General features: G+C 42.3%; 2 protein-coding genes across 4 annotated transcripts in view; one reads left to right on the forward strand and one right to left on the reverse strand.

Moving 5' to 3' along the window:
- The window catches only part of Cad99C (cadherin-99C), a 98,895-nt gene that overhangs the window by 19,809 nt on the left and 53,652 nt on the right, over window positions 1-25,434 (forward strand). The window lies entirely within an intron of this gene.
- On the reverse strand, window positions 1,859-6,470 carry LOC105675981 (uncharacterized protein C15orf61 homolog). 2 transcript variants are annotated; one of them, XM_067349188.1, is made up of 4 exons: window positions 5,991-6,470; window positions 4,341-4,527; window positions 3,079-3,322; window positions 1,859-2,326 (listed from the first exon to the last, which is right to left on the reverse strand). In XM_067349188.1, exons 2-4 carry the CDS (start codon window positions 4,443-4,445, stop codon window positions 2,199-2,201), a joined length of 477 nt encoding a protein of 158 aa, XP_067205289.1. In that variant the 5' UTR covers window positions 4,446-4,527; window positions 5,991-6,470; the 3' UTR covers window positions 1,859-2,198. The 2 variants fall into 2 exon arrangements, with proteins under 2 accessions (XP_067205289.1, XP_067205288.1); XM_067349187.1 differs by having other exon boundaries at window positions 4,341-4,502; window positions 5,991-6,397.

Here is a 25,434-nt window from a genome sequence, read left to right on the forward strand (position 1 = left end):
TTCCGCGGATTGAATCGACTGATAATTGCTACGCCCGAGTGCAGCCGAATGAATTTTATCCATAAGGAAATTTTGCTAACAAGAAGTTTTCAAAGGTAATTACAGATTTGTCGAAAAAAAGGAAAAAAGGAAAAATCGAGAAAAAAAGTTATTGCTTCCTATTTTCCGACTGATAATTTTTTATCTCGACGATTCTCCAATCTTAAAGTCTAGTAGGATCTTATTTATATTAAATCTTTGAAAATATTATGTCATTAAAAGAAAATCTTGATACAAACACTTGAGTGTTTCGCAATTCCAGATAGTCTTGCGTTTTATATTTCTTAACAATTTTTATGGTGAAGTCAGGTTTTGATGTTTGAAAAAGAGATACATTGGATAATCTTTCCTTTGCGATGTTGCTCACGATTACGTGTTGTTAATGGAAGACGAGAATATTACAAGCCAAAAAAGAAAGATCGAAAACATCGTCCATGACAAACGACACGAATACGGGCTGGTGAAAGTCCGCTAAAAGAGAGACCGATGTGAAAGCCGGCGGCTAATTAATATTTTTATTCGCTTGTTATCGAATGATAAATAACCATTCGGAGAAGTGCGTGAACGGTAGCGCCGGTTATATTCGAAAACTTTCAAATGCACCTGTAAATGTCGGGAAAAGGCTGGAAATGTTATTGCGTAATTGTACGGTTCACCGATGAATTTTTATCTGCTGCTGTTTGCATGAAATTCAAATATCACTTTGCTTGCAGTGATAACGCTTTCAGTTTGATTAGTTTGTAAAAAAATCGCAGGCCACTGCTGGTGTCTGCATTTACTTTCACTGCATTCGTTTCCAGATTCGATGATTTGCAGAAACGAGCGAATAAAAATATTCGCTTGTTATCGAATGAAACATAAACGCGCGAAACATAATTATTCGCTAAAATATATGTAAGTTAATTAAATTAATTACTCTGAATAGTCGCGCGGACGTCGCCGTAAATTATGGCAATGTATAATTTATCGTATCTATAATCCGAACGCGTCTAAGCAGCATCCTTTGGAAGCGACTTATCTTAAAACGGCAAATTGCTCGGCACCGATTGGCTCGATCGTGGAGAGCTTTCGCTCGTATTCTTACTCGCGCGTTCGCCGATTTATTCGTATCACAGCCGTAATTAATACGAATTATTGCGCATCGCGTTGGGCACGTGCGCTCGTAAATTCTGCGCGCGGAAACGCCATCGGAATCGACGACAACGACCTTTCATCATCAGCGTGCGCGCGTCGCGCGCGGAAACAGGTCCGGGGCGGATAAACCTCCCGACTGAAGACGGTGTTAATGCATCATCGGACCGGGAAACACGGGTAGTTGCTAATTAGAAAGCTGCGTTAATGCTAACTATGCGCGTTCGCACCTTGCGCCACCGCGCGGATCGCCCGCAGCAGTTCTCATTAATGAGATCTCGTGTTATCGCAGCGTCGTCGGGGGCTTATAAAGCGCTCGCGAAGCCTGACATGGAACTATTGCGATTACTCGCAGATTCACACATGACTGGTCCCGCCGCTGATGAACGCCCGCGTCATTTTAATTGCCTGATAGGCGAGCGACTACCAGCGCTGTTCATTCAATTGGACGTGTTTAATATCTAAACACATCTGGAAATGTCTAAACACGAGCGAACAATTACGAAGGTGAAACATCTCATTGTGAGCTGCAATCGCATCCCCGATCGATTTATGGAGAATACTGCAACTCCTAAAAAATATATTGTCCTGCAGATAAATCGACTCTTCTCAGATTCTGAGAAAAAATCAAATTGCATTCTTATATTGGAATGGCAATGTTATTTCTGAAAATAGAAAAAAGTGTACATTTCTTTGAAGATATAACGATTTATTAATATTTTACTTTCTGATGTCCACGTGTCGGGACTCATTCGACTCGTGCAATTTCACTCTATCTTTTCAAAATTAGCACTCCGTTATAGATAAACAGAATGTTCACGACGACTAGGCGTTTCTTTCGCCGCCGCCGCCGCCACCACTCGAGTCCCTCTTTGTTGCGCGGAATAACGAGTCGCGTTGAGGGAGGGTTGAAAAAGGTTGTAACGATCCATCCGGTGTAGCTCCGTGCTCCGTTGCTGCTAACGTCGTCCGGCGAGGGCCTTGATGTGGGGCTCGATGGAGATTAAGCGCCGGTGTGAATCGCGGCCTCAGTACAGCGCGCCTTTGTCCTCCGGTAGCAAAAAGTAGATCGTCACGTCGCCCCGAGGCGTCCTCACGATCTCGCGGTGTCGGATAAGCCGCGTCGCCGCCAATCCGTACATCAGGGTGGGGATACCTGATGGACCGAACAAACGCAAGCAGGCGAAGAAGTTAAAGGGGATTATCGAGTCATCGGCACTACCAAACCCGTTCGCCATGGATAATTCCAGATCAGTCAATGAAACGAGACGTTGACCGTGGAAAGACGACGGTGACGTCGTCGTCGTCGTCCCACGTTCATTCTCGAACGTTGAAAATTGAGTCAAATAAGACAGCTTCGTAAAACCGCGCTACACGCGGTTTTCTGCAGCGATGCCTTGTCCCGATCGTTACTTCAGATACGGATTGAATTCAATTAAACGCGGCTGTCATTCGCGAATGCACAGGGTGTCCCAGAGTAATTTTTTAATTAACAGACTATATTTGATAACAAAAGAAGAGGAGTTCTTTTTCGGAAAAACTTCGAGATTCATAATTTGCTGTGGCGTTAAATACCTAGACAATTAAATGTCGATTTCCGGGAGCACAAGTTTCATTGAAATTTAAATGATTCAGAAGTTCAAGCCGTAAATATCTTCAATTTTAATTGGCGATGAAAAAAGTTATCAATGTCTTCATATCTTAATTAAAAAGTGATCGAACGTGTTCGAAAAATCTCATTAAAATTAGGATCGAGGATTCCGCGACACCCCGATATCCGCGATAATCATGGGATTTATGAGCTTGTCGATCTATCGTGTCCGACGCGGCGTAAATAAACAAGGCCGCGTCGCCGAACACGGGTTCCTTTATCAAAAGCCGATCGTCCGGGCACTCGCTCGCGCCTACCAAGGTTCAGTATCTTGATCGCCTTGAAGAATCTGTCCTCGCCGCTGAGGTCCTGCGCCGGCCGCTTGCTACAGTGGTACTTGACGTACGGGAAGCAGCCGGTCCTAAGTACGTGGTAATTGCTGCTGCCCGCCGGCCAATTGAAGTGTGACATTCCCCGCTGATCGTTCACTACGTCGGCGTAGCGGACGAAGTACGACGTCCACGGGGGCTCGCCGGTTTGCAATAGGTAGCTCGTTAAGACCTGCCGCAATTGCAACGGGCCATTTTGTAATAGCCGGCTGTCGAGGAAGTATCCTTGTACAGGGATCATCGCGAGCACACGTGACAAAAGTCACGACCGTTACACACCGTTACGTTCCTTCCCGAACTCGTCGACTCGTTAACATCGCCGTCAAGCGGCTGGCCTTTCGTAAAAAGAAATTAACCCGTCGCACTGTGGAAGCATCGACTCGGGGGGGGATTTAAGAGTCCAAGCGTGTTACTCAAAGTTGGTTGGCCAGCTGCTAATGTCGTTTCTCAGCACGCGCGATCATATTACTTGTATATTTGCCGTTTCACGTTACCCGTAAGAGACGGGATTAAATTGCACCGGCAGGAGTAACTTAGCACCGCGGTAAAGTAAGATCCTGGATCTAGTCAATGTTGAAAAAAACAATCGATAAGCTATCCCGTGAAATTCAATTTTACCACAACTCCAAATGTATATTTTTATCGGTAAATGTAAACCAATTTTTATTACGCGATGAAAATTAAAATAGCCTTTGAATAAATGTGAAGATCGATAAATATGAGTTTTTTGTAGCAAAAATGTATTTAATTTTGAATTGTGTTCTGATTTTATTACCAATGTAGAAGCTAGCGACTTATTTTGCAATTAAAAATAGAAATATCGAGATGATAATTCCTCCAGATAAAACATTCACCGCGAGCTTGGTTAGAATACTCGGGAAAAGTCGAGCAGTTAAAGTTGGTAATCGCAGCGCGGAAAACACCACGTATTCCCGATGCTCGAAGCGATGGATTCTCGGGGTACTGTTCGACTGGGAAGATCTGTGAAATTATCACGGTCGTGCGATCGCAAAATGCCGCGGGAATGGAAACACGCGAAGTGTAACACGGACGTACATTGTTACGTAAGAAAGTGTCCGGGGAAAGTACGCGCAAACTCCTGGGAAAAAGATTTCTCTCGAACCGATAGAGAAGACAACGGTGGGATAATTAAGGGAGCGGTCAAATTAATTAATGAGAGACCCACTAACCTCTGACGCCAATGGTTTGTTCTGCTTACTGAGTATTTTCGTCCAGAAATTAGCATGTCCCGTCTTGAGCAGCGTTTTTCGTCCGATTTGTGGTTTGACGATCATGATGGGATTTAATTGATTTCTTAATCAAATCTGTCGGGTTTTCGTTGATCTTAAACTCTGCAGAATAATAGCGATTTTCCCACTGAAGAAATTGTGAAGAAAAAATGGAGTAATAGGAAGCGAATTAATATATAAAAACAACTATATTGCTGAAGCGTTCAGAAAAACATCTTCATTAAGAATCAGAATTATGAGAACTGATAAAAATGAATAATTAAGTCTGATATCTAAAATAGAAGAAAACTTTTTTGAGCTCTGTTTCTTGATAAAGAATTTGAATCACAAACAATTTTCGAGTTAATAAGTTAATAAGTTATTAAAAGTTCAGAGATTTTGATAAATTAAACTTTATATAAAATTGAATTTCTGATAAAATCATTAACTAATTCCAAGCACATTTAGCTTTGCTAGAAATTTAACTACGGCCTGATTATAAGAATATTCGATGCAAAAATTAAAAGCTTGTAAAAAAACAGCTTCTAATTAAGCTTCTATTGAAAAAATAAATACCACACTTAGACACTCGTAGTTGAGGAATTGAAAGGAGCGGTGATGCATTTAAGATGCACAGGAGGAGACGAGAATAAATAATGACAGAAGTAATCGCATCGTGCTCAGTAGTGTCATTTATCGACCCGCGGGGTGAGAATTCGTCGCAGCGTGTTCTACCTTTCTAAAATAAACGCGAGGCGTGAGTCGCTCAAAATGTCAAGGTTAACGAGGTTCAAGCGATCGTGGAAGCGATCGTGTCCCGCGCGGTACGTTAGCATTTCTGTCTTTTACGCGTGTTCGCGCCCGAGCGTCGGAATGAGTAACAACGTAATTAATGGTGCGCATCAACTTTTGCACATCAGCGTGTGTGAATTTGCCGCCATGCGGTTTTGATTGCTTCATCGAGGTAGTTCCATCGCGAAGTTCCAGGAATACCTTGAATGACGGGTGTCGTAATTGCGAAGTCGAATGGTATGCGCCGTTATTTGCGCAATATGATATCGTATTTGCGATGAAAGCGCTTATTTTTGTCACTGATTTAAGTAAACAGTTGTTTGACTGGAGATTACTGATCGTATCGCGGAATGCTGTTCACTTTGTAGCGCGCAAAATTCAGTTAGGGGCAGGATTGTTTTCATGAGTACCGATTGTGAGTGAATACATCTGATAGTAGTCAGACGGTTGAAATCGTGTAGATTGAATCTTAATCTCTTATTCGCGCTCTACAATAGAACGGTAATCTTCCGATCTAATTCCTTTTAATTTTTAAAATTGCATTTGAAGAACCGCATTGTTAACATAAATATAAAACCGACTCGGTGCAAGTGAAATTTGTGGCATAGTTTGAATACTTTTGATATAGCTATTTCACCAATTTCCAAAAAATGTATTTATAATTAATACTCTCATTGATAGATAATTTCATAACATATGCAATCACTCACGTATTTGTAACTTTTGCATCGATAAGTATTCTTAATAAATATTTGTAAAAAAAAATGAGAAAATTGAGGTACTTATGTAAAACTTATTTTCATAACAGTGATTACTCACTCTTTCACGCGTGCGCGAGACCTTCGCGTTGGCGAGCAGATGGCTGCTGAGACAGCAGACTAGTGGCATTGGATCCGTTGACGGTGTTGCTAGCACGTTGTATCTTACGACTTGGTACAAGCGCCACACACATCAACGCTTGATTTTATGTGTATTCTTGCTAATGTGATGTATATAATTATTTTCTTCCGCGATTTGATACAAAACAAAGATGCAATATTACGCAGCATATGCGAGTGATTGCGTTGTCGGCGTGAAACTCACGAGCGCCGCTGCCGTGAAGTATCGATTCTGTGTGGCGGTCTTTTCAAAGAAAGATGTTTTACGTCTATTCTTCTTTGAGCTTTTTGTACGATCTTTGTAAAAAATATTAAAAGCAAAAAATAAGATGTTACAATATTTGAGTTTAATTTGTTGCATTTGAAAAATTACTCTAAATTTTTATATTTTATATATTTCATATTTTTGCTTTTAAGATGCAAATGTCTGAAAATGATATTACAGTTATTATAAAAAAAATGTGTTTAATCTCAAGTCAATCCCACCCATCCAATCTGATTTAAGATTACATACACATGTGTGTCTTCTTCAAAAGTAATATGTGTAAAAATAATATGTGTAATTTCAAGTCAACCACCTATTCACCCTGAGATTATATATACGCTGACGAGGACATTGCCAACGTAAAAATACTTCTAATTATTTATATGAATTCCACATCGCACGTACAACCGTATTTCATGTCACTCTAACTCTCACATCCCGACATTATATTTGAATGAATTAGTAAATGAGTTCCTATTTCATTTTGGAATATCCTTTACATTTTAATTATGCAATATATCCTTCAAAAGCTTAAAATGCAAGTCAAGATTACAATGTCACAGGATAATTTGTTGCAAATGCGTTTCATGTACCACCGCGACGGGGATGCAGCGCTATCCCATAATTCTCGCGCGACAGGCGTGGCGGTCCTCGCCGAAGCGTTCTCTTTAATAAACTGTCCAATAATAGATCATTAGGGAACGTAGATGAGAAGCCCCCTTCTAAGCATTTCCAGGTGGTAAATATATCGCCGCGGTTTCGCGCCGTGAGGTCAGACTGTCAAGCAGCAGCCTTGACGGGTTATCATTCTCAACGAACTTACGGTACATCTTGTTCCCCCTTTCCTCTTTTCTTCTTTTGTCAGGTTTACATCGACTTCATAGGCGCAAATGTCTTTTTCAAGACTAGCAAAGCGTCTTGATGTAACATTTAAATAATTATTGATCAGTAGAATAATGTGACGTTAAAATATTATAAAATAACATCGCTATATCAAAAGTAATATTTTGATACCGTTAGATTTCTACAAGATCGCTAAGATAACTTTACATAAAATAAAATAAGCTAAGTGACAGTATTTGAAAAAAAAGGTAATTCTTTCATTTCAAGGATTATTTGCTTATTTTACAATAGAGCATTATTGTACTCCCGATACTTTCAAAGCCCACCACGTGCTCCGTGTACTAATTTCGTCGCTCGCGTGACCTATAAATTTTTTTTTTCCCCTGTTTTTCACGATAAAAGCACTCCCTGATATTGTTTTCCGCCGCCGGTAGATACGTTATCGATTCGGAGTGAACTAGTTATTGCAGTTACGCGCACACACACATGTAAAGGTCGAAGCGTGCCAGGTCGACAATGCCGACGGTGCACTTCCGGAAACGTGATTTATCGCGTTTATCAGCGTCCGATTTGCGCGTGACACGTTTCGCCGCCTGATTTGGAGTAACGCGGCACGACCGAGTTAAACAAACATAGCGTTTCTAGACTGTCAACGAGATATTAACAAATTATAAATCTCGTTTATCTAATTGTCATTTGAAGCGGCGGAATAACTGCCCTGGAAAGTGGCATTATAATCCTCGCGATCATTGCATTTACGTCCGTTAATAATTCGGACAGTATTGTGAATCGTTATCTCTGATGTGCTCTTTATGCATATCTCTGATGTGCCTTTATGGGCACGCACGTATCACTTTCATCAGCTCGAGGCCTGAAAGCGGCCTCGAAGAGGCCTAAGAGTGGCATGGCGTTACTATCGCATCAAATGGGGTTACTTTCGCGTTTTTGTTTTATAGATTCATTAAAATGTTTTAGCATTCAAGCAATAATTACACAAATTTTCCCAACAATCATTTCACGCGCATCCGTGGTTTTATCAGCGACAATGTATTGTACAGTGGAAAAGGGATGATTCCAGTCAGATGAGATCGCGCGAGAATATGTAAAAAAATTAGATCGCGTCACCTTTTGCCGATCCGACGCAAAAAACCGACATTTGCCGATGGGTAGCGCTGCGATTACATCGCGCTTAATCGAGTAGAACGTCATAAAGGCAGCAGCTTTTCCCCGTCGAGATTCATTATCAGGCGACGTATCCGTCCGCGCGCGAGAAGACGAGCGAAATGTAATATATTCACGTTCACGTACCGGATGTTTCAAAGGCGCGCAAAAACCGCTAACTAATTCTTGAAGAGAGCGCGAGGTGTCTTGAAACGAACGTCGGATATTATTCACGGGGTCTCGATGCTATCCGCAGTCGTGGAGCCACGAAACTTGAAATTACTTCAACTTTACAGAAATGATATTGAAATATTTCAACATATATTAGTTTTCTATTTCTAATTCGTTCTATTTCACTCGCGGCGATTATGCTACTACGTCTGCAACACTCTGTACAATTTAATATTTGACATCTTTGATGCAAACTGCTGTTCAATCAATGTCTTTGCGACGATGATGAGGAAGCGTGAGCAAAATCTCTCGCCGCAATAACCGTACGTCAAAGTACGGCTTTTTATTCCGTTTCACGACGGTCGATGATGTCCGCGAGTTCTCCTCTCACTGTAATATACAATATTTTAGATAAATGATCCCCCCTCCTCCCCCTTTATGCGTGACATCCTTCGGTAATTCAATTTCTTCGTCGCTTCGTCGACGCTCTTGAAACCACCGATACGACATTCATTCTCGCACTCTACACGCGCGAATATTACGCACGCGACTCGCACTTATGCGTCCCACATACGTATCGCAAATGTGAAATATACGGCGTGTCTCGTCGCGCATACGCATTTGTACGATGATGCACGGCTGGAGATGTGTGCTGGCTATTTCGTCGCGAGTCTACGATTTCCGCGAGATAAACGTTGTAACGGCCGTTCGTTACATCGCGTCGCCCGTCTTGTCGCGTCTCTCGGAGTCGCCGGCGAGTCGTCCGCTCCTTCATTATACGCGACGCGCGTTGCCGCGCGCGCCGCACGTATAATCAGGCGGATTTTTTAGCCGCGGGTGGACGCATATACGACGACCTAACGGGATCCCGCATTGGGCGTTTACGCATAAACATTGTAGGATATCTGATCTGTTCCTTTACACGCTGTTTATGTACACAAATCACGCGAAACAGAGAATACTGTTGATATTAATCTGCAAATGTGATACGAGCTTTCGATATCGCTTTTACGTTTATTAAAAAGAAGAAAAATATAAAAAAAAATTGAATGAAAAAATTAAGCGGAAAGAAAATAAAATCTAATATATTTCAGTAAACTTTGTCGAAAAGATTTATCAAAGCAGTACAAAAGTGATGCGTATTTTATCATATTTCTCCATTGAAGCTATAAATACGGGCTTATATGGTGGTAAGAGAAATTTCACGGAACATTTCTCACGGTTTAGGGACGATGTTGTTTGCACTTTCTCCGAAGGGTTCTTTATTCTCGCACAAGTTTGCCCACTATATCGCTTTGAACCCATTTATTACTATCTAACGACCATAAATTAGAATTTCGTTTCCTTGCGGTGATTTAACTGCGATTCGAAATTGAAGAGAGCCGCATTACCATAATCTAAAACACGCCTTCCGGCTGCACGAAGTAATTTGTCGAGAGGTCGGCTCCGATTCCGACCATTGTGACTGGATATAACATAGAAGGATAGCGATGTTCCGTTTCTTTTAAAAGTTATTCTTTTAGTGCGCGCGCGCGCGCAATTTACAGCAAATCTATCGTTAAGCGTATTAATTTTGATTTCGGAGTCGACTGCAAAATAATTAAATTATAATTTCATCAGCAATTTTTTAATTATTTAATTAAAAATAGAAAAAATTAAAATTTTAATTCACGTGTAATTTCTAATATGTCTACAGCGGAAAAATTGAAAAATAGTTATCGACAATAGAATTTTCTGTAGACACACGGTCGTATATTATTCTAGAAGGATTGAAGAAGGAAGTCCTTCTCTCCGCATAAGTGGAAAGAACAAAGTCGACGAATAGAAATTGCGCGTTTGCATAATGAAGTTTCTCGTCAAGGACTTAATGGTTCGACTCGCCAGCGTGCGGCATGGACGCGCAAGTCCTTTTTTGTTGGCGCTTGCGGTGTCGATGCGGTCCGCGGTCTCGGAACAGAATCCAATAAGAGAACAGTAGGCAGATTCAGTTTCTGCGGCCTGTTGCCCGATCCTTATTCTCCCGGTTTCTCTTTTTCGCGGCGGCGACGGCGGCGGCGGCGGCGGCGGCGGCGGTGGGAGCGAGCGTTACCCTTCGGCTATGTACCGTTCCTCAAGTATTACCCTCTCGAAAAGAACGGCGGCGAGTCGTGAGCTCTTTCTCTCACGGTTGTTCGCCGGCCAGCACGTTGCCGCCTTCCGGTTCGACGAACGGAATTATCATTTTATCGATATCGAGAGTCTATCGTCGTTGTACGGGACTCGCCGGACGAGCAGTGCTTCGTATCGGTTTCATATTGGCGTGGGAGAGTCGTTCATGACGTACACGCCGTAAAATTAAATTGACCGTCCAATTACAAAAATATAAGAAACGTTTAAAATACACCTGAAGATCGTTTAAAAAATTAAAGCGTTTTAAATGTAAATTTTTTATATAAAAAAATTTGTATACTCTTCAGTTATTACTTCAGATCTGTTCATTTCTGTTCGGAGTTGAGTGAAAATCACTTCAATAATAAAATTTTTCTATGAAAAATTGTCTTGACAATTTTTTATAGCGAAAATTGCCCCGATAATGAAATTTCAAATTATTTCAAATGGAGAAGATATGCATATTCTGAAACGTGGAATGATTTAGTCAACACACATATCTTATTGACGCAGTATGATTACATTTGGGTTGTATCGAATGTCGATAACATTTACACTGTTATTAGACAATATACCTCGAGCTTTTGCGAGGAAGGAACCAGTATTGATTCGCACACATATTCGACTTTACAATGACGTTATTACACTATTGATTAAAATGTAACGAATGCAAATGCAAGTGCGTATGAATATAGCTTATCGGGCTGGAATATCCCGTTAAGGGTGAATACGAAACGAAGCACGCTCGTTGTAATAATTCAACGAAGCATTTAACATTTTGCATAGTATCCGAAATATTCGTCGCACGCGTCCTACCTGCAAATGCGCGGTTACGTAATTAAATCAGAATGCTATTTCTGGTAAAGTGAGCCCTCCATTATTATCTCTGACCGTTTCAGCTTTTGTCATGTAAATGGGATGAGTGTAATTAGTCGCGTATGTCATCCACTCCACCGACATTTGTTAATAGATAATTCTCTCGCGGCTTCCACAGTAACGCATTGAAATAATTCAAGTTTAACGTTCTCGCCTAAGAAAGATCTAAAGAAAGAGTCTAAGAAGATGGAGGAGAGAGTCAAGGATGTTTATGCGTTTTTGAGAAAACACTGAACTCCAGGGCTGTTGCTTGGAAGCCGTAGAATTGCTGCGGGACTTCTTTCTGCTTTGTTCGGTCGGTCGAAAAAAAAAAAAAAAGAAAAGGAAACTCACAAAATGTCGGTTATTCCGCGGCTAATAAAGACTGCAATCTTCCACGATAGCCTCGAGTTCTGACTGTCTTCCGTTGGCAGGGCGTATTACCGTGGAGAGCACTCTTGGACACCCACCGGCGAAACGCATACATCATGAGGGACGTATGACGCTCTAAAGAATGGGATGCATCTCTTATCTTGTCGAGAGATCATCGCCGTGTAATACGTGGCTTTCATCTTTCGACTTCAAATCAAGGACGAACGGTGTGCAACCCGCGAAAAAATCGCGGAGACCGGTGTTATCTTCGACGTCGCGCGATGTAGGTGGTACACAGCTAGTGACTCACACTCGCGTAGCGAAGGAGAAATTTCTCAAATTTTTACGAAACCTTTTTTTCTATTTTTCTCGTGACTGACGCTGCGAAGAAATGCGTAAACAATGACGAAAAAAAAAAATTCTAATTATTGTAATAACAAAGCAAGTTATTTTTGGAACGAAAGGGTCGAGAAAGCAATATAAGTTATTGTTTTCATCAGACCCATTTCAAGCCAAACTTAGTGAGAATTGGCAGAATCTTATTTAATCCTCTTTGCGGTAAAAGATTTAATGACACGAAGAGTTGCTCCTTCGAGGAATTCTGGGCAAAGCCAGTATTATGCAGCCTGGCGTGAGTGATGTCGTTGATCTCTCTTGGAATCCTTCTCGGCACGGCTCTTTTCGCCATGAAAGACCCGTCCGTCGAAGCTGCGGTCGCGGGTCCCGTCCGCGCGATCTGCAAACCACGGCGAATCGCTAACCGCTCGCACGGCACACGATGCGAGGAATTTTACGACAGCGAAAACTCGTCGTGACGCCGTCACCGATCCGGAGAGTGACGCTCATCCGCGGTTTTTGAGGTCGATCCACGGGAAAACTCGCGGTTCTCACTTTTGCGGCCAGAATCACCGAGCATGACGCTCGTTTCGCAAAAAAGGACCCTTATATCGATGTATAACGCAACATCTAGGGATCTAAGAATTTTTTGAATTTTACATTTTTTAAATTTTATACTTCAAATATGAAATATGTAATCAGAAAATAAGTTCTATGTATATTTGGCTTATTATGCTTCATACTTAAATATTTTAAATTTAATGTGATATAAATTTAAGAAAATTGAAAAATTTCATGTAGCATAATATTCACCAATGGATCTCTTCGTAGAACTCAAATTGTTGATTTATCTTCTTAGACTTTATTCGTATCTAAAGTAGCACTTTGCGTTCCATTAAAATATTTCTTATATCTCTAAATTGCAGTTAAAAGTACGGAAGAGCACACTTACGTGATGCCGCGTTGGCGTATTCTTTAGGAAACTCTAATCATCGATTGTCGATCGGTTATGTGGTGAAAAGTATGCTGCTTTAGTCGCGGGAAAAACGGATCATTCAGGCCATTGTCGCTTTGCGCGTTCAAGCGCGACCAATTCTTGCTTGAGACCCGGAAAAGAATAGGTATATCCCTTTTGTCTAGATGTCAAGCGCTTCCCACTATTTCCAGCAAAACAACCGGCCCGTGGATTCATCCGACATTGATTATCGTGATATCAATGGCTTCCGCGCGAGTATTTATAATCGACGAACGAAAAAGCACTTGTCAGTATTTACAATGTTTGCTTTTATTGCACAATGAAGTGAATGCTTGATTTCACAGTTAATATTGCTTATCGAGGCTGGAATTCGCGAGAATGTCTTATTACTTTCAAGTGAAATTTCTTGTCACTTTATACTAAAATGACAAGTACGAGGTAAATTTTATTTGCACGAAAGCGTGGTTTTGTTTTCTTTTCACATGATGCTAGACGTATCCTTTATATAATAATTCCCGTCGCTTTTCGAGGAAGCGGGAAAAAAAAAACAAAAAAAAAAAAACAAAACAAAAAAAATGAAGAGATCCATCGTGCGATTCTTACTTTATGGCGTATCCCGCCGCGCTGTCGGATTCGTATTGGACGAACGAGGCCATAAACTCGCAGTTACCCTCGTGCCGTATCCTCGCTGACGACGAAAACGCTCTGCCTGGCCAGGAGATAGCCGGAGGAGGCGTAATTGCACTTAATCGCCGTACTCACGGGCCCGCAGTAAGGCGGATTCGTCCGCGAATCTTCATAGCTTCGAGACGCGCTCTTTTCAAGGACAACTACGCACATTGCAAAATTCTTCGTGGGACTATTAGTATTATCTGTAAAATGTTGGCCGAGTTCTGTGACGATTTATTTAAATCTGAGCAACATGCGGAATAAAAATCAAAGCAGTATAAAGTAATTATGTCGAGAGTTGGTTTTATGGCTCGTCGTAAAATTTGCGCGATATATACATTTCATTAAAATTATCATCGTGGAATATAAATTATGCAAAATTTGTAGATTATTCTCATTGTCATCTTACTTCATTGGCTTTCAATGCACAGCTATTTAATGAAAGATGTTTGATGAATAAAATTGCAGTAATGAAAACAATTATTTTCTTGAAATGCTTCATTACATTCCTTCTTGCGAAATGTTCCGGATTGCGATATTGCGGACAGCTCGTTACATCTCGTACGCAGCACCCTGCCACCATGGCGGCGGTGCGCCGAGTTGTAGCTTCTCATTTATACACCGAGTTTCATAACAATTTAAATGCAATCCGTGAATTCAGGTCAGATGCGTAATTTCGCGAGAATTGCGAAAGACAATACGGCCCGTGGCTCTCCGCGGTTGTTCGATTGGCACATTTACAGATGCGGGAAACCTCGTTTAAAATCGTTCGTTCGAAGCTTACGTGGCATTCGTATTCCCCGCCGTAACACTCGAATTTCGATTAGCGTAATCTTAATTCCAGGAAAGTGGACAAGGAATCGCTTCGTCGTGATCGTAAAACCACTCTCGCGGAGGTCCTTTTGCATTCCTTTTGCCGAGGAATTTTTAACGCGAATCATGACTTTGTGTAATAGTAACGCGCTTCTTCAGCAATATCATACTCGATAGGATTCCTCAATTTTAATTTGTTTTTCTCTACAAAATATTCCTTTGATGGCAAGCTTCTCTTATTACTGGCGAATTATTTGCAAAGGAAACATTTTTGAGAGGGAAATATTCTGCACTCAAGTCGTGATTCGGGAACAAATAATATCGCGGAAAGGAATATTATTGACTTTTGCTCTTTCCATTACCTATCTATTCAATAATAATAGCAAGTAAATTTATAGCAACATTTTCAATCTAAAGTACTGCTATCTTTATTAAACTCAAGCTGAAGAAAGAGCAGGTATTCTTGATACCGTAACATTTTATTCACTACGTTCGAGTTGAAATTATCGAGATAATTAGATTCATCATTCATTCGCAAGTCATTTCCATTTTCATCAGTCTAACTTCGCAACACGGCGAGGCGCATATTGGACGCGTATCGCACGAACTCGTGCATATATTTAGAACTAGTTTGCTGCTCACGTGTCAGCGCTCTATAGTGTCTTTAAAGAAAATGGAAAGGCGAGTCGTGTTCGCGGTGGAACGATTTCCCGTTTCCCTTCACATGTACACATGCACCTACATGCGCCCGAGGATACTGCGTGTCACGCGGCCTGACATGACGACGACTTTATCGCACCGATCGGCGATATGCACCTTGAGCATTGTTACTGAATTTTTTTCAGAATATATTTAGCATTAATTAATAAGACATATTCTTTCACTGATTAAGTAGAATGTAGCGTGTAAACATAAATCTAGTCTAACAGGATTAATGATAGCAGAATATTCCTTTCTAAGATATTCTAAAGGCATGAAACTACCGGCAAGAATGTGCCATTTAGATTTCGGGGTGGAAAATTTTATCTGTATTTAAGAGATTAACGACTCGCTACTTATGCGAACTAAACACTTGCTGGTGCAACAATAAAGATACTACGAAGCATAGCTAGATATGATCGGCGATTGGAAATTATTTAAATCACATTATATGAACAAAATATAAAAATCTATAACAGAATATATGCAAAATATATTTTTTTCCTTAAAAACACAATATGTAAATTCTAGAAATGTGTGATTCACGAAAATATTTCTTAATGCTTTATTGCATTTAATATTATTTTGAAACAAAACAATCCTATTCTATAAAAATTACGTTTAATGAGTGACATAACGATGTGCATCGTTTAAAAGCTGCTTAAACTTGAGATATAAAAGTCTCCCTTAATAGCTTATCTCATACTTCCACTCAAAATTAACTAGCACGATTCGCAGGATGTTCCGAGTCCGCGGCTAATAAGTGGCTATCCCCTTTTCGTGAATTATGTTCCTGGTAGGAGTCGGCGAATTCTCGGAGCAGCTTGCGTGGAGAAGACACCTTGTAAAAGGGGGTTTCTCATTAGCCGAGCGCGCTCGCTCTCGAGTATCGAACGAATCCGGTTTGCACGACGCAAGATGCGCGCTACGAATCGGTAGATACCTGGTGCTTATCGATAGACGGACACGTACATGTACTGGTGAACCAGAGTATCGGCCTCATTTACCGCGCGCACGCATAAGCGTTGCGAATCTGTAGCGAGCTCGTCTACAATGGACGCGATTTGCGGGACGCTGAGCCGCGGACGTGAGCGGCCGTAAGCGAAATCGTACACGCAAATCACGTTCATTCTAGTAAGTTAGTCAATTGTAGTTTCCTGCATTCGTAATTCTACGACTGCGATAATTAATCGGAAAATCGAACGATTATAATGCGCCTCGACAGTCTTGCGCTTTGTGATAAAATACACATTCAAATATTACTTAATTCTGATCAATAATCAAAATAACAATTGAATTCCGCGATTTATCCGTAATTTGTAGCGTTTATTTTTGTGTGTTTCGAAGCATCTATCTTATACCGGTCGAATAGTGTACTAGACAAGATTAATTAGCTATGCTGCTCACGTAGATGGGCCTTGAACTCGCAATTTATTCTCGCACGTGCCTGCTCTTCTGCCTGCTGAACTATGACCCTGATGCGCCGGCATCAAGCAGCTTTTTTAAACTCGATTTATATACGGCCGGTAGCCAGCCAAGCCAAGTTTCGGGGAAAATAACGGAACGAGTGATGCTCGAAGTGACCTGAATTCATAATCTGGTTCAATTGCTCTTCCGAAAGTCTGTTCGTCTACTGGCAAACGTAGCTCGCAGCACGCTTCGCGCTCGAGAGCGATTTTTTCGAACTCGGCGAGTCCTCGCGAAGGGCAAAGCAATCGGTGGCGGCGCACAATAGACACGTTCATGCGGTGATGGTCGTTAATAAATGCACAGCTGGTTTGCCTCTTGGATGGGCTACGTATTAAACAGGTACTCTTTCTCTCTCTCTCGTGCGCATAGTTGCGCAGCGTAAGCACGGGGCGCTGGTGCCTACGTCATTAGCGAGTTCGAACCCGGCAGATATCCGGCGTGTAACGATTGGCGAGTACCATAAATCGATCATTTAATTGCATTCCCGGCGGGAAGAGCAGTTCACTAGCCCGCGGCCGCCAACCGTTATACGTGGCTCCTCGCTCGCGGTCGCGCACAGCGAAGATCGATGGCAGCGAGACGATTGACTTGAATGGACCGCGCGCGAGCGAGCCCGTTAAATCGACAGCGAGATCGCCCGATCCGATCGCCGGCGAACACGCGGAAGTCGAAGATGATGAGCGCCACGCTGATTATCGCCACGAGTCGACCCCAGTGACGGCGCGAGAACTCCGGTGCGATAAGCCGAAACGGAAGCGATAAGCCGACGATCATTCGTGCCGAATGTCGATCAATTCGAGGAAGACGCTCGAAAAATGTATAACGCGGATTTCAGAGATTTATGAGAAGGATAGCCACGATTATCGGATGTCGGGCGTAATAACGAACAGCCGGCACCGATTTACGCGGATAATTATATGTGTCTAGATAGAATGTATACGACTGCGCTCCGCGGCGAGGAGGCAGTGCGTAATATAGCAGTCTCATCCTCGAATAATTCGTTAAAGTTAGATACGCCAACATACACTGAACGAATTGATTTCCGCCTACGTGCTGACTGCAGGGTAACATCAGTTGCAACTCCGATTCAATACGAGAGTCCCTCTTTTCCTCGGAAATAGAGTAGAAATTAATTTGCAAAACCCGAGAGCTATTTAATGGCTGCGCATAGAAGGACTGTAATTTAAATTAATTACACAGAGATTTGCGAATTCCACGTTTTTTCTTTCATTTACAAAATTTATCTTCCGGATTCATTGGAATTCAAACGTTTGAGGTACAACTTTGCTTCAAGGAATCTCCCCGTTTGTAAAACGCTTTTCAAATATCGTCAGCAATGTTGGATTTTTTTTTTTTTAAACAAATCGAGATCTAAAAATTATCGCGAGATTATCGGTATCGTAAGATAACAATCGGCCCGCTCGTCGCGGGGCATTCAATTTGTCTCCGTGTATTGCGCGGGGCGGCTCGTTATAGACGCCGGAGAGGGCATCGAGATGCACCGCGCGCGGGAATAATTACACGGCTCGCGCGTCCGAATAAAATATTCCCCCGTGCATCGCCGCGGCCGATTTCGTGATGCATCTTGCGGTCGATCTCATCTCCGAATGATTATCGACGCGATCGCCGCGCTTGTACTGTAATTGCGCGCGATTATTCTCTCTCTCTCTTTCTTTCTTGGATTTCTATCCGGTCCTATGCGCGGTGGATCATTCACAGAAGAAGGCGCCGGAGCTAAGCGCACGATCCCTCCGGAAATCGTGTTCGAAATATTGTATCGAATCACACGTGAATTAAACTGATTTATCGGTCGATGAGTATCGAGTGGCGGACGTGCGCCAGTCTGGTCGATGATCATTGATATGATGATGATTCCGCGGCGATGCACGCTTTGATCATTGCAGTATCATTGACATACAAGATGACAAACAGGAGAGATAAAATTTCGCAGCAATTTCTCATTTCCGAGGTTTAATCGTGAACAAAAAGCGAATTAATCTCTTGGCATCAATTCAATTTACCTTAAATATCTTACTTGCAACAAAGTTGCAAATTAATTATCCGTTCAAAGTCCATGTGAGATTTACCGAGGCATAAGATACGGTTACCTATTTGTTGAAAAAAGAAACCAGTGAGCATCCCGTATCCCGCCGTTGCACACTATGCATAGTCGTCGACGTTCACACGCTTGTTCACGCGCTTCGCCGATCGGCGCGCACGAACGCATAAGCTCACGCTATCCGCCGATTTAGAAACGTCGGCTTTTGCCGCTGAACGCATTCAGGCGCGAGCGGAGAAAAAGTGCGGTGGCATGCACGAGACTTCCTTCAGAATACGGTCTTTAGATTATAAAAGAAAAAAAAATATTACGTCCCAATCACCGGACGAATAATTTTGGCATAATAACGGGCGAAGAAGGGACTGAAGAATAAATCGGATTTTCTACGGAGACTCGCTTCCCGACTCACTTCGATTCGCGCCGCTAATTCCACTGAGAAGTCGGGAAGTGGAATCGCCGCCGCAATCCAGTCGCTAGGCTTTCTTCGGTACGCGAATTTGTCACTTTAATCCGATTCAATCCGGTTCGCTCGCCTTTATCCAGCACTGTCTACCAACCGCACGGATCGTCGCTCTGCGCGCCGGCATTTCGTTCTACCAGCCGTGCACGCAGACACAACAGCTCGTGAAAAAATCCGCAAACTAGTTCTCTGCGGGCAGCGGAGGCGGCCCCGCGGCATGCGAGCCTCTATGGGAAAGTCGTCTATGGACCTTCGTAATCTCGCGTGACTCCGCGCGCGCACGAAGGGACTATCGCATTCCAGCGGGAAGAAAAGAAGCAAGATTAAAAGTGTTATATCCGTTTAATGAGAATTCATCTCGAGGTTAAAGCGGGAATGGCCGAGATATTTAATGAAGTAGCTGTCTCTCTTTGGAGAAAAATTTTAATATCAGCCATTATTGCTATCAGCATGCAGAAATGTTTAATTAACAAGTAGCATTATGTTTTCGACATTTTCTTATTAAGGACATCGCGTCTAAGTGAATCTAGCGCTATCACATTCGTTCAGAAATGAACAGCATGTTTTTTGTTTCACGCTGCGGTCTGCGAGATTCTTGCGTGTGCGAATCTCTAAGTTTTATTCACCCGGCTTTGCTTTAGAACGGCGTCCGATCTCTGACGCTTACATCACACGATTGGAAATCACGTTCGAGTGAATTTTCAAAGGCGCAATCTCGATCTTCCTAAGGCGAGGGCTCAGACGTGGTCGTTCGTTGTTTCTGCGCCACGCATCAAATTGTTAGTTAGACGATAGCAACCGGACGATCCCGTATATTTATTCCGATCATTGGAGCTGCGATCGACGGGAAAAAGAGACCCGCGATCCTCTCGATTCCGCTCTCGGATATTGGCTGTTTCAGACGTCGGAAGGAGAGAGAAAGAGAGACCGGCTGCTGGGTTTATCACACGGAAGGATCGCGCGTAGACGTCGTCATTGTCGTTTGTAACGCTTTACGGAATCGTGAAGCGTTACAAATGTAATGTTTCATTTTCGCCAGCAACGCGCGTCGGACTCGGATGTCGTCCGCGAAAATTGATGCGCAACTCTCGATGCGTCGCTTATTCTTTTTTTTTTTTTTTTTTCGTGTAACTAAAGATTGCAAAAGTAATTTCTTAAGTTTAAGTGAAAACAGATTCCTTTCAGGACTTGTTTTTAGAAATTATTCAATTCCATCCGATTTAACAAATTTATCTAATATAATACGAAAATATTTGTGCAAACATGTATAAATATAACCAGTTTTGCAGCCTGCCGCATTATACATTTCTATTAAATTCAGAGTGCAATCGGGAGATTTCTATTCGCGTATATTTTGCATTTCGCATTCGAGTAACAGCACATAAATTTAATATCGTATATTTATATCAAAATGATATCGTATAACGAAACGATGGGTTATAAAGGAAACTGGAATTGTGCATTTCCGATAAATTGATGGAATAATATGGTCACAGGATGATCAGAGGGAATGTATTTTGTATCGGATCCTCCGGGCCTCGCAGTATCGCTTTTATTTCCAACGAGCGCCGATTCGAGATATCAAACGGCGTCGTTCGCGATGCCGTTCTCCCCCCCTCGTTCCACATCGGCCCGTCCGCATCGGCATCGGTTATTATTTACAATTGCGAATTGCGCGCGCGCCTTGCACTCATTATATTGCACGATTATGGCCTGTATATACGTACTTTAATTACCAATTACCTTACGTGGCGTGCTCCGCGATGCCGACGAGGCGGCGTCATCGAATCGCCTGCGAAATCATCGGATCCGACGCACACACGAATGGAGGAGCGTACGCGAACATTAGTCGTCGGGCGTGGAGAAAGGGTGGAAATTACGAGCATGTGATATCGACTCGAGCTTAGGAATCGCGATCCTTTCCTCCCGCCGCGCGACTCCGTTCTTTATTCCGCCTAACTCGGCCGTTTGTCAAAGAAGCTGCGTCGTATCTCGTCGCGTGCGGCTACAATTAGATACGCGGCTCTCTCTCTCTCTCTCTCCTCTCTCTCTCTCTCTCTCTCTCTCTCTCTCTCTCTCTCTCTCTCTCTCTCTCTCTCTCTCTCTAGCTCTTGCATTATTGCTCGAAGCATTTTTTTGCGTTATTTGCACAGCCTCGATAGCTCGATAAACGTTCGCGTGCACACGAGCATAATGTAATTGCCAGCTCCAGACGGAGCACGCACATCGATTCGCGCGGCAACGCGAGCATCTCACAAGCCGGGCCGCTCCCGCGACCTACCCACGGTCGGTTGGTCCCGACTTTTCACCAGCCGAGCACTTTGCCCGGTAACATGCACCGGTACTTTGTTAGCGGCCCCGTTAAAACGTCCGCTATTAATTGCGACTTTATTAAATGCTGGCGGGCGCCAACCGGCGAATTTGAATTGATGCGCGGCGCAGAGCGAGGGTTTGCGCAATATCTCGGCGTGTATTGTTCGTTAGTTGCTTGGCAAATTAATATGAGCTAATAAATTTCTAATAAAAAATATGGTCAGTTGATGCAAATTTATCAAATATTAACTTGACAGACGTGCTTATTCAACACTGAATTATTTCTAAGCAGCGCTAACTTTTGGGGAGATAAATTAATAGTTTGATTACTTTGATAAATATATTCGAGACTACGTTGCGATCCGTGTGTAATGTCGTCGTTCTATAATTAATCAAGCGCGTCGTTACTCTAACGCTCTAAGTTTTTCCTTAAGCTGTTAAGTTCTGTATAACATGTGAGCTCATAAGTCACAACTAAGAACGTTAATAATTTCTGACACCGTGCCGGCTATAGTAAATCAATGAGTAAAAAAGGGGATATAACATCCTTTATGCAACCGAGAAGTTAATGAGAAAAGAACATCACGCGCAGCGTGTGCGGGTTTGCTTTTAGAGAGCGCATCGAATGACAAGTCCGACTCCATCGCGTTTCGCCTTCCATCGCGTTTCTGTTCCCGCGCCATAATTTATCGTCCAGCCGCGGCATGAAAACGGCACACGATAAGGCAGTAGCTCTCTCGCAGTTTCCCCGTTATTAATCAAGATGCATCGAACGGCTTCGCCGCGCCGCGTTTCCAGGCTTTGATAAGTTATTGCATTCAATGCAAATCCCGTCTCCGACGATCGCGCGCGATCGGCACCGCGCGAGAATTTCAGGAAAGCTATCTTCTCTCGCTGTTCTCGTTTGATACTGTCGATCCTCCGCGTAGCTGAAAGCCGCAAAAAAAAAAAAAAAATTGCGGCTTCGAGTGATCGATTCTGCTTAAGCCGACGACAAGTACGCGAATAAGAATTGTAAATGCGTTTGTATCCAGCGGTTTCACCGCGCATTCAGTGTTGCGTACAGTTGTACAGTCTCGTGTTAGCATTGAACGTGATCTCAGTTTAAAAAAAAAATCGCGAGAAATTGTAATATGAACAAAGCTCTCTCTCAAAGAACTTTGATAATTTCGGAATCTCGAATGCATCGCTTAATGTTGAACAACACGATCGTTCAAATGTGCAAAATTGCACGCGAGAAATTTGAAATTATACAAATCATACTAGAATAATGGAATATTACTTTATTATAAACATTATATATAAAATTATGGAAATATCTTCCTTATCAAATTCTAAGTTAAATTTGTATTTTTTAAATTTAATGCCACGTTAAATACCTAATATTCAGAAGCGTATCATCGGCGAATGGAAATATCTATATCAGTTTTCATGCGTTTTGCAACAAATAATGTATCAATGAGATGTCATCGGATTATTTGTTCGCAATATCGTTATTTTCGACGAGCTGCGCCGAGCATTAATAACACGCTACCGAGCGCGGTATTTACAGCGTAAAGAGGCGATCACGCACGTGTTCGGGCTTGCACGTGTATCGCGAAGCAACACAACGAATGTTGCACCTGCAATTTCATCCGACCCCCGCGCCACCCCGGCGTTTTTCTCGGTTTTATATCATAAATCAGCGCGTACATCCGCATCCTGCCGCCTGGGTTCATTTCGGGTCCCGCGTACGGACGTAACACTCGTCCGGCATCGAGCAAGCACCGGTGCAAAGCGAGGTGTGACGTTAGAGATCCGGCTGTAAACGCACACCTCTCGCGCGCGATGCATTAATCTTTTATTGCGGCTATATTTACGCCCGGCATCGGCTTCGGCCATAGATGAAGAATGGTTAAGCTACGCGTCCTTCCCTTCATGCATATTGTATTCAACAATAATCCTTTATTTCCGATAATTTTTATATATTAATAATGAGAGGATATATTAATGATACATCACTGTTTTTATTTCTGTAAGAAAATGAAGAGTTTAAATAGTATAAAATCTGCCGACACGTTTTGAATAATTTATGAAACCAGTTAAGTTTTCACTAGTTGAAAACTGGAAATGTTGACTGTATCGTAAGTTGACAGAATAATTTTACTTTCTGTTATTTAAGAACGTTCTACTTAATACATGACGAGGAAAGACCTCTCGGTTGCGTCGATTATTCCATACATTCTATTTTCTTCGTGAAATGAAAATTATATGCAGAAATCAAGAAACTAGGAATTTTTGCATTCCTTTTAACGATGCGTTCATTACTGTCCGACCTGTTTATATTTCGTCCGATACAAGTTGCGGCGCGCAGGACAAGTTGCGAATGCGAGATCGGGATGCTGAATTGTGCAAAAAAACAGAGGCGCGGACGATGGATGATGACGTAGCTGTGAAATACGGACGTCGTGATAAGCAATTTTCCATATAACGTCCGTCTCGAACCGCGAGCGCGAGCTGCCGCGTCCCAGATGGCAACATGAGATGATTATTACGCGCATCACGATTCGCCGTCTCGTCCACGGTACCGTAAGCGAGATGACCGACGTAACATGAGCCCGTGCCTCAGCGAAACGCTCGAGCATAATCTCGCGCCCCGCGTTGGCACTAATTAGTAATGTAGTCTGCAATTTATTATTAACGAAGTTTTACCTCATCTGCCAGCCTGCTCGTAGCAGCAAGACACGTAACGTCTTCATGGAAAAGTATCGAAAATAGTGACACGTAGCGTAGAATATTTCTATGCGTCAATAAAAATTATTTGTAATACACGTGTGATAATTATTTTATATTTAATAAATTAAGCTTTCTATCGGTTTCGGCAGAGTTTGAGAATTAACTTGCACTTTTCCAGCTTCAAAGTTGCGATAGTCGCGTATACATTGCTGTCCAAAAGGCAGAAAGTAGCGTTCAAGACTAGCCAATTCATATTTACATTGTGTTTTAGAAGCCGCGTTTGAGAATTTATTGTACGGCCGTTCGCGTCTCTGCTAATAGAATGGAATGGCTCCCAACTTCTGGTTATGTTCACTCGCGTTGCACAAATGCCGAGTTTCCTAGACGAGACCTGTTTGTGCCGCTTCTCCGATTCGTCGCTGATAACACTGCTCGCTTTCATTAAGACTTGCTTTGAAGTTTTCTCGTCAATGTTCTGTATTATTAATTCAACAGTAGCGATACTTTCGAGCGCTTACAGTCGGCGAGTAAGTGGCCAGAGAAACACTTGGAATTTAATTAAGCCAAAAACATATAAATATGATATGATTCAGTAAACAACCATTTATTTATCGCTCTGAATTGAATTTATTTCCGTTCCCGTAATTAAAAAAAAAATTTATTTCCCCTAGTATTTCTCTCGCCATTAATGACGAAACTGTCCGAGCAGTAGAAGACGAATGGGATCTCTTTCGCTTACTTTCCCTACTTAATTTACTTCGTGGAACAGCGTAAAACGCAGCGACGGATCGAATATGGCCAGAGGTGAACATCGACCTTTCGTTTAAACTGCTTTCTAGCGACGCATGAAGTAACGTTTAAAGCGCAAAGAATCCTTATACGTTTTTTTTTTGGTCAAATTACTTTAACTCTCAAAAACTCACACAGATGCAATTGAATGTGCAATTCCCATACTACAATATACAGAGTGTCCTAAACTAATTGTATTACTCATTAATAACAGATTCCTGAAGTCATTTTGGAAATCTTTGTATGTCAAAATGTCGGGGCTACGACAGTT

This window comes from Linepithema humile, chromosome 2 (genome assembly GCF_040581485.1).
Source record: "Linepithema humile isolate Giens D197 chromosome 2, Lhum_UNIL_v1.0, whole genome shotgun sequence".
NCBI lineage: Eukaryota > Metazoa > Arthropoda > Insecta > Hymenoptera > Formicidae > Linepithema > Linepithema humile.